The sequence below is a fragment of the Lolium perenne genome, chromosome 1 (genome assembly GCF_019359855.2).
Source record: "Lolium perenne isolate Kyuss_39 chromosome 1, Kyuss_2.0, whole genome shotgun sequence".
NCBI lineage: Eukaryota > Viridiplantae > Streptophyta > Magnoliopsida > Poales > Poaceae > Lolium > Lolium perenne.
The window spans coordinates 22,704,581-22,713,111 of NC_067244.2; the positions used below are offsets into that span (position 1 = coordinate 22,704,581).

The 8,531-nt window shown below is 51.0% G+C and overlaps 2 protein-coding genes across 2 annotated transcripts; one reads left to right on the forward strand and one right to left on the reverse strand.

The window, feature by feature from the left end:
- Nucleotides 1–1,301: 1,301 nt before the first annotated feature.
- On the forward strand, nt 1,302–6,495 carry LOC127344302 (uncharacterized). The gene is made up of 8 exons (XM_051370535.2): nt 1,302–1,475; nt 1,558–1,704; nt 2,200–2,490; nt 2,613–2,653; nt 2,744–2,830; nt 3,249–3,378; nt 3,461–4,086; nt 4,168–6,495. Exons 1-8 carry the CDS (start codon nt 1,385–1,387, stop codon nt 6,214–6,216), a joined length of 3,462 nt encoding a protein of 1,153 aa, XP_051226495.1. The 5' UTR covers nt 1,302–1,384; the 3' UTR covers nt 6,217–6,495.
- Nucleotides 6,496–6,546: 51 nt separating this feature from the next.
- On the reverse strand, nt 6,547–8,323 carry LOC127344354 (probable sugar phosphate/phosphate translocator At3g11320). Its single transcript, XM_051370590.2, has 4 exons — nt 7,683–8,323; nt 7,471–7,574; nt 7,142–7,370; nt 6,547–7,029 (listed from the first exon to the last, which is right to left on the reverse strand). The coding sequence occupies exons 1-4, from the start codon at nt 8,199–8,201 to the stop codon at nt 6,883–6,885; spliced, it is 999 nt and encodes a 332-aa protein (XP_051226550.1). The 5' UTR covers nt 8,202–8,323; the 3' UTR covers nt 6,547–6,882.
- Between the last annotated feature and the right edge of the window lie 208 nt (nt 8,324–8,531).

Below are 8,531 nucleotides of genomic sequence, written 5' to 3' on the forward strand. Positions count from 1 at the left end.
TATTTCGGGTGCCCTGGCTAGCTTTATATATGCAACCAGCCTAGGGTTTTACAAGAGTCCTAGTCGACTACTTCTTCGGGTTGCCTTGTTTGGGCCTTCTCCATATTGGGCCGAGCTGAGCCAGGTATACTAATAATGGGTACCCGAAGGGTATGCCTATGTCACTGGGGGTCGGGGGAGGGGCAAAATATCCACATGGAGGAGCTAAGCGGCGACGATGAAGCACCGAGGAATTGTGCCTTGTAAGCCGACTTTGCGGAGTATTGCCCATTTTCGGGGATAGTCCATGTAATGTCGTTGGTGAGAGATTTTTTGATGTTCCACTTCTTCCTTGAAGATATCCCAAAAATAAGGGGAGCAATGTCCACGGGCTTCCGACCATGGACATTAAAGAAAGAGGTCACAGAAACTGCATTGTCTCTTGCCCAAGCAGTTTGCGAATATTTCAGTTTAACTAAAACCAATTGTGCCTTCAAAGTTCCGTGGTTGTGAAACTATCGATGCAATACTACTTATTGCTTGGAGTGTGTGGTATGCCCACAATGAAGCTACACATGCAGAACCCCTTCCCTTCGGTCGAGGGTTCGAGGCGTGGGGTATCTTAAAACCTTCAAACAGATCCAGGAGTAATCTACCAATGAGCCTAAGCGTACTCTGATTTACGGGTATGAGCTGGATCCTAGTACACCCCTAAGGTGAAGGAGCCTTGGGATATGTTTTTGATGAAGCCACCCCATGGGTGGGCTAAATTGAATTGCGATAGGTCGTTCAAACTAGAAGATGGCACCGCATGAGCTTGAAGATGGTGCCTAGGGATGAGGAAGGACATTTGTTCTTCTCGGCCTGCCGCCGACCTCAGTTGATACATCGCGCTGACCCACGCAGGCAGAAACTTTGGCCTGCCACGAGGGTTTATCGTTGGCCATGCAAAGGTGCGGCAAGGCTATCCTAGCGGACCTCTTGCTTATTAATGGTAACAGAATTATTTCTTTTGTAAAAAATTAATTGTACACAAAATAGGGCTAGTAAAAAAAAAAAAAAGGGAAAATACACGATAACCCCCCAGTTGGCGCGCCTTCTATCATAACCCCCCTTGTGTCAACTTGGGGGGTTATCGAGATTTTTTCCCAAGGAGAGGCAGGCACGGATCCAGCTCCCCTCCGAAATTCAAACCATCCCGCCCACGTGATCAAATCCGACCCTGAACCCACGCCTGGGCCCACCGGCCAGTCACACGGAGACGGGCCGGACTTTTTTATACGCAAACCACTCTCCTTCCCCATCTGATCCTCATTCTGATCTGAGCCCCAACTCAACCCAACGTCTCTCTCCCCAGCTCCCATCCGCGGCGATCTAGGGTTTCGGCCCCCACCGCCGGCCCCCGATGGAGGCGCTCTCGCTCATCGACGTCTCCGCCGAGGACGACTTCCTCCTCGACCTCGCCTCGCCGCCGCAGCACCCCGACCCGCCGCCAGGTTATCTGAGCGCGCCGTCTCCATTTCCACGCCGATTCCGGCCTCCTCCGACCCGATCTGACCGGCTATTTTGTTTCCGCAGGGGCTTCGGCGGCCGCGGCGGCGGGGCGGGTTCTGGATCCGGGCGGCGCGACGGAGCGGGCCGAGTCCCCGAAGAGGAGGAACCCCAAGGGCGCCGTCAACCTCCGCAAGAGCCTCGCCTGGGACAGCGCCTTCTTCACCGGCGAAGGTTCCCACGCACGCTGCTCAAATCTCTAGTACTACGATATTCCGTGATTTACTACTGCGTGCGTGGTGTGATAACTGATGCGCGTACCTGCCATGCCCAACGTTTCCACCCATCCTGTTCCGAAACTGACGCTCGTGTTGCGGTAGTAGTAAACCTGTGCGTTTCACGTGGGTATCAGTTCCGAGCATTTCTTCCCTTTTCAGAAATGTAAATTTTCATTTGTTGCGGTAGACACCCCGTGCATCATCCTGATGCCAGCTCATAGCAGCTCATGGTACTGTATGTTTTTGACGCGTCATGATATGGATTGCTGCCACAACCTCAAATCACCCTTCCGGTTCCGAAACTGCCACTTGCTATATCAACCCTGCGCATTTAGCTGTACACCTGTAACAGTTCTTAGCATTCACCTTCCAGCTCTGCATTTCTCTTCCGAATGCGCACCTGTATGCCAACTGGTAGCAGCTCACACCATTTCCTGCCATACCCGAGCAGGTGTTCTGGACACGGAGGAGCTGGGCATCGTGAACAGCACTTTCCGCAAGGCGCAGGGGTCCAGGCTGCTGCCCGGGATCGCCGAGGAGATGCGGAGGTCGACGGAGTCCACGACCTCGACCATCGAGAGCGAGAGCTTCCTGCTGGAGAGCCTTGATTCGGACCTCTTTGACAATGTCCGGGCTTCCGTTCAGAGAACGCTAGGCAAGCCTGAGAAAGCTCCTGCTGTGACTGCTGCTAGCTCGAAAAGCACCAAGGCTGCAGCGGCAAAGGCGCCTCCTCCTGTTACAGGTCAGATGTCTCTGCAAGTTGCAGCAACGCGTCGATTTCTTATGTTGCAGCTTCAGTGGGCATTGACTGTCTGCTGCTATTTTTTTTGTTACTAATGTGATTGTTTTGTTGCCACTTTTCAGCCAGAAAGGGGGTTGATCGGATACCTCTGACTCAGAGCAAGGTATGTTGACAAATTCCTTGGTGATTAAAAAGCCGGTGTTCTGCAGTCTGCAATCATCATTGGTAATCAATAGTGTTAACGTTGCTGCAGATAAGGCCCCCTGGTTCAACAAGCAATGGCGTTGGTTCCAAGCAAAGGCCCCAAGTCACTCCGAAAGAGCCTACAGTTACAAGAGGGGTATGTTCCGTGCTAGCTATTTCCGAGTCATATTTTCTGTAGTTACGCTGCTGTTTACCCCTGACTTGAGGTTTAGGGCTTGCAGGCTGTTTGTTACATACATACACCAGGGTTCTCTATAGTTTAAGTTATTTGGTTTCTGTAGTTTTCCTTGTGAATCTGTTGTTTAAGAGACTTGCAGTCGTTGAAATATCGTAATGCGACTTAACATATAATCTAAATCCGTATAACTAGGGTTACTTGTTCGACAAAACACTGTCATTAGTGGAACTGCATAATTCTAAATCGTAACAACTCCAGTAGTCAATTTGTAATCTTTCAGAGAGAAATAATTTCGCTAATTGCTTATTTTAGTTGGAGTCCCCATTCTGTAATACTCTGAACTTAATATCTTGTTTGTTTTTTTCTGCTGGAGCAGGGTGTATCAAGCGCTGCAGAAGCAAAACCATCCTCAAGACCTCCTAGGGCTCTGCCAAGAGTTGCTACAATGGGAGCACCAGCTAACACAGCTGCCACTTCTGGGGTTTCAGACAAAAGAAGCAGCACTGGTCCGTGAATCACCGCATGCAAATTTGTTCTGTCATAGTTTACAGAGAGCAATCCTAACACACTTTTTTTCTCCTCTTGCAGGAGGTGTAGTCAATAGGCAGGCAGTTGGTAAATCTGCTAACACTTCAGCTGGCGTGCCATCTCGGCCTGGTTGGGGGACAAAGACAAGTTCCACCACAAAATCGGGTGCTTTGTCGTCAACATCAATTCCTTCCTTGCACAGTGCTCCCATAGGTACCACGGCAGGTGCGAAAACCAAATCACCGACCCTAATTGGCAAGACTAGAACTGCTCAGAGGGTCCCTATTCGTTCATCACCGAGAGCTGGTATCAGCAAGGTTGAACCAGCAATAGCATCAAGAAATAAGATTGTAACTAGGAGTAGTATTGAGAGTGCATCACCGACCATTTCACCTAGTAGCTCAGTGGACAGCATGAGTTCAGTGATTTCCGGGGTTTCAACAGCATCCACTATAGGGAGAGTGAGCCAAACATCTGAGAGCTTTAGTACTAGGTCATCTTCACTGTCCCCTTCCACCAGAAAGAGCAATGACCACCCTCCAATCACAAAACCGAGGGCTCTTACTGTTACAGAAGGTACACCTTGTGATAATCGGAAGTCTAATATAGACACATCCAACCAAGGAAACGGCTTTAAGCCATCTGGTCTACGAAGGCCTACACCTAAGATTGGATATTTTGATGCTGTAAGTGGAGTATATTTTCTTCTTCGTAATGATGCCGTTATTCTTTATTTGTTCTGATACTCTTACTCTATATGTCTCCAGGAGAAGTCTGTTGAGCAAAAAGCTGCCCGGGTGCAAGTGCAATCCAAGAATGTCTTGTTTTCACCATTGGCCACACCAAACCCTCGGATTTCTTCTACTCCGAAGGCGAACTTTGAATTTTCTACCAGTGATGAACAAGAACTAAAATTCATGGCAGCAGCACTTTCTCATACTAAGGCGTCACCTTCACTGCCTCTCAGAGTTGCACAAGCTGAAGTAAAACCATCAAAGGTGGTAGAGCATGAAGCTTCTCAAATTAAAGCGCCTCTCAGGGTTGCGGAAGTTGAAGTAGAATCATCAAAGGTAACAGAGGAAGTTTCTCATACTGGGCCATCACCTTCACTGGCTCTCAGAGTTGCACAAACAGAAGTAGATCTATCAAAGGCGATGGAGCATCAAGCTTCTCGAACTGAGGCATTACCTTTACTGCCTCTCGGAGTTGCACAAACTGATGTTGAATCATCAAAGGTGATGGAGCATGAAGCTTCTCAAATTAAGGCGCCGACTTCACTGCCTCTCAGGGTTGCAGAAGTTGAAGTAGAATCATCAAAGGTAACAGAGGAAGTTTCTCATACTCAGCCATCACCTTCACTGCGTCTCAGAGTTGCACAAACAGAAGTAGATCTATCAAAGGCGATGGAGCATCAAGCTTCTCAAACTGAGGCATTGCCTTTACTGCCTCTCGGAGTTGCACAAACTGATGTTGAATCATCAAAGGTGATGGAGCATGAAGCTTCTGAAACTAAGGCATCACCTCCACTGCCTCTCAAAGTTGGGCAAACTGAAGTAGAACCATCAATGGTGACAGCGCATGAAGCTTCTCAAACTGAAGTAGAACCATCGAGGGTGATGGAGCAAGAAGCTTCTCAAACTGAGGCATCACCTTCACTGACTCTCAGAGTTGCAGAAACTACAGTAGAACCATCAAAGGTGATTGATAATGAAGCTGTCAGGGTTGCAGAAACAGAGGTAGATTCATCGAAGGTGTCACAGCACGAAACACACATGCTTGAGACTGGTCCATTGGTCGCTGTGGACATTGCAGAGGAGAGCATTCCAGCTTTGCGTCAGATTATCCAAGACAATGGTGATGGCAGTCTTGCAACAGTTAAGCTGTCCTCATGTACCATTGATCAACAAGAATCAGAAACTTCGTCAGCACCTGGTGGGGAAAGCAGTCCATTCCAAACTAATGTTGCACAAACTGAAGCAGAACCATCAGAGGTGATAGAGCATGAAGCCTCTCAAAGTAAGGCATCACCTTCACTGCCTCTTGGAGTTGCAAAAAAGGAAGTAGACACTACAGCAGCATCTGGTGGGGAAAGCAGTCCATCCCAAACTAATGTTGCACAAACTGAAGTAGAACCATCAGAGGTGATAGAGCCTGAAGCCTCTCAAAGTAAGGCGTCACTGCCTCTTGGAGTTGCAACAATGGAAGTAGACACCACAGCAGCACCTGGTGGGGAAAGTCCATCCCGAACTTATGTTGCACAAACTGAAGTAGAACCATCAGAGTTGATAGAGCCTGAAGCCTCTCAAAGTAAGACATCACCTTCACTGCCTCTTGGAGTTGCAACAATGGAAGTAGAACCATCAGAGGTGATTGATAATGAAGCTTGCATGCCCCAGGCCTGCCCACCTTCAATACCTCTTGGAATTGCAGAAATGGAAGTAGAACCATCGGAAGTTGTAGACCGTGAAGCTTGCATGGGCCACGCCTGGCCAGTGTTTGCGGCCGTGGATACTGCAAAAGAAAACATTCCTGCCCTGCATCAGGATATCCATCCTAGTAGTTCTCCGAGTCCACTAAAGAAAAACATTTTGACGTCGCATGACAATATCCAAGCTGAAGGGGATGCGACTCCAGTGAAGGGATCCATTTTGGCTTCGCATCCAAATGTGCAGGCTATAGGGGAAATGACTCCAGTAACTCTCTTGACCCAGAAGCTGTCGTCGATTTCTCTTGGAGCCGCAAATGGAGATGCGACTCCGTTGACTCTGTTGGCGCAGAAGCTTTCCTCCATTTCTCTAGAGGATGCCACCGACTAGGTGTCTTGATCTGGTAGAGGCTCCGAGTTCCACAAGAAATGCTGCTGGTTGTTCCTGATTACACCCTTGCTACTCAGAAGGCAACTTCAGCTGAAGTTAGTACAAAAAAACTGTCCTGCATTTTCTTTTGTTGTTTTATTTAGAAGTTCAACGAGTGCTCTACGAGTGTTAAAGCCCAGGACATTGTTAAAAACTGTGATGTTCTGTTCTGCAAAACACTAGACCTGGTATGTCAGCTGCAGATTTGCGAGTAAAGCGTACATGATTACCATTTGTTCATCTCAGTTGCTATGGTAATAGTAGTGTTTTTACTCAGGTACTACACGAGAGTAACTGTTGTTATCTTGAATAGTTTTATAGACATATCATGTTCCTCATGGTATCTGTACATCTCTCTGAATACGAATATCAATCAGGCACTTGCTCTATAGTACATTCTTATCTATGGGCTTACGCACAAAGTCCTAGACTTGAAGGACCCCAGGTTGCAACCTGGAGCATGAATTTATATTGAATGAAATACATGAGTTGGCCGTCTTCACCGTGACACAACCTCCCGATTCAGGACTAGGCCGGAACGTGGAGGGCTCCAGCGAAAGATCAAGTTTCTCAGTGAGCATCTCCTGGAGCATTGGAGTTGCGAAAACAAGAGACCCCAGGTCGAGCTCACTTGCTCCTCTTCTTGGCCTCGCCGTACAGGACCACGCCGAGGATGGTGACCCCGTACCCCAGCATCCCCATGACGGTCACCGGGTTCCTGAATATCAGGATGGAAACCACGACGGCAACCGCGCCTTTGGCGTTGCCGAGGACCTGCAAAGACCCCAAGCACTACACGCATGAGCATTACCTGAAGAATCCCCAGCAAGAGCAGAGCACAATGCTCGAGGGACAGGGCAGGAGACACAGAGGAACCATGGCTCACCTGGAGCGTGAGCGGGCTGGTGTGCTTGGTGACGAGGAAGTTGGTCAGGTTCACCAGGTAGGCCAGCGAGGAGTTGAGGAGCAGCATCCAGACGAAGCTGGGATCCGCCCGGGCGAGCGCGGCCGCCGCGCTGAGCGCGTCGGGCTCCATGATCAGCGTCGCCGGCACCAGCAGCACGACGGCCACCGGCGCCATGTAGCGGAGCAGGTCCATGGAGTTGAGCTTCTCCCTGCACGTACATACGCCAAAGCCGATGGCAGTCAATCATTCGATCGGGTGAAATGTATGATGGAGAAAGCCAGCGTGGTCAGTGGTGGAGGGTTTCTTACTCTTCTGACGAGAGCAGGATCCCCTGCAGCACGGTCTTGAGCGCCCTCCCCGCCGTGGCGCCGACGCACATGACGAAGCCGAACAGATGGAAGCTCGGCTCGCCCTGAATCGAAGCACAAATTTGGTCCGAGACCCGGTCAAGACTTGTTCTTGGAGTGCGCTTAGATTGCTTGAATGAAAAATTAATTGGAGATGATGATTCTGTGCGTACCCCGGTGGCGATGACGACGCCGGCGACGACGGGGATGAGGGCGGCGTAGGTGGCGCCGGCCTCGCGCCGCGCGGCGATGGCGTAGGCGATGAGCGCGGTGAAGAAGGGCGTGGTGGCGCCGACGGCCTGGTTGAAGGAGACCGGGAGGTAGCGCAGCGAGACGTTGCCGGCGACGACGGAGCCGCAGAAGACGGCGCCCAGCACGGCCACCCTGGCCGCCTGCCCGCGCGAGAGGGGCTTCCGCGGCGGGGAGGAGGGCTTGGAGGCGGTGGCGGCGGAGAGGAGGGAGGAGAGCAGCGCGCAGGCGGACATGTGGCAGGCCGTGAGGAACACCGGGTACCGGAAGCCGTAGACGGAGAGCAGGAACTTGTTGAGCAGCAGCACGCCGATGTTGGTCGCGTACCACGCCGCCACCAGCCCCGCCGTGCGCAGCCGCGCCGCGGAGGAGGAAGGTGCGGCGCCGTCGGCGGAGGCCGGGGAGGTCGTGGGGAGCAGCGCGCGGTCTTCTTGCTGCCTCATCGTCGGCGGCCGGAGGAAGGAACCGGGAAGCTTAGTTGGTGGCAGCGATGGTTGATTTGGCCCGGGATTTATATGGGGTGGTGGACGGAGTCGTGGCGGGCGCGCCGTGGCATAGAGGATGCCGGTCGGGCTCCGGGAAGTGGAGCTGCTCTACTCTACTCTATTGAAACAGAAAAAAAGGACGACGTGGCTGTTTCTGCCAGATTGAGCATCTATACAGTACAATATTGAAGTAGGGAGGGGCGAGCGCGTGTTGACTAATCTTTGATCTGATGCTGACAAGCTCAACCATAGCCGGTTGGATCCTCCTAGTCGAGATCGATGTGCGTG

Coding starts and splice junctions, on each gene's coding strand:
- LOC127344302 (XM_051370535.2), top strand. CDS start 1,385: ATGGAGGCGCTCTCGCTCATCGACGTCTCCGCCGAGGACGACTTCCTC. Junction 1,476..1,557: donor GCACCCCGACCCGCCGCCAG/GTTATCTGAGCG, acceptor TTGTTTCCGCAG/GGGCTTCGGCGGCCGCGGCG. Junction 1,705..2,199: donor CGCCTTCTTCACCGGCGAAG/GTTCCCACGCAC, acceptor ATACCCGAGCAG/GTGTTCTGGACACGGAGGAG.
- LOC127344354 (XM_051370590.2), bottom strand. CDS start 8,201: ATGAGGCAGCAAGAAGACCGCGCGCTGCTCCCCACGACCTCCCCGGCC. Junction 7,575..7,682: donor GCGTCGTCATCGCCACCGGG/GTACGCACAGAA, acceptor GCTTCGATTCAG/GGCGAGCCGAGCTTCCATCT. Junction 7,030..7,141: donor CCAGCCCGCTCACGCTCCAG/GTGAGCCATGGT, acceptor GGGTCTTTGCAG/GTCCTCGGCAACGCCAAAGG.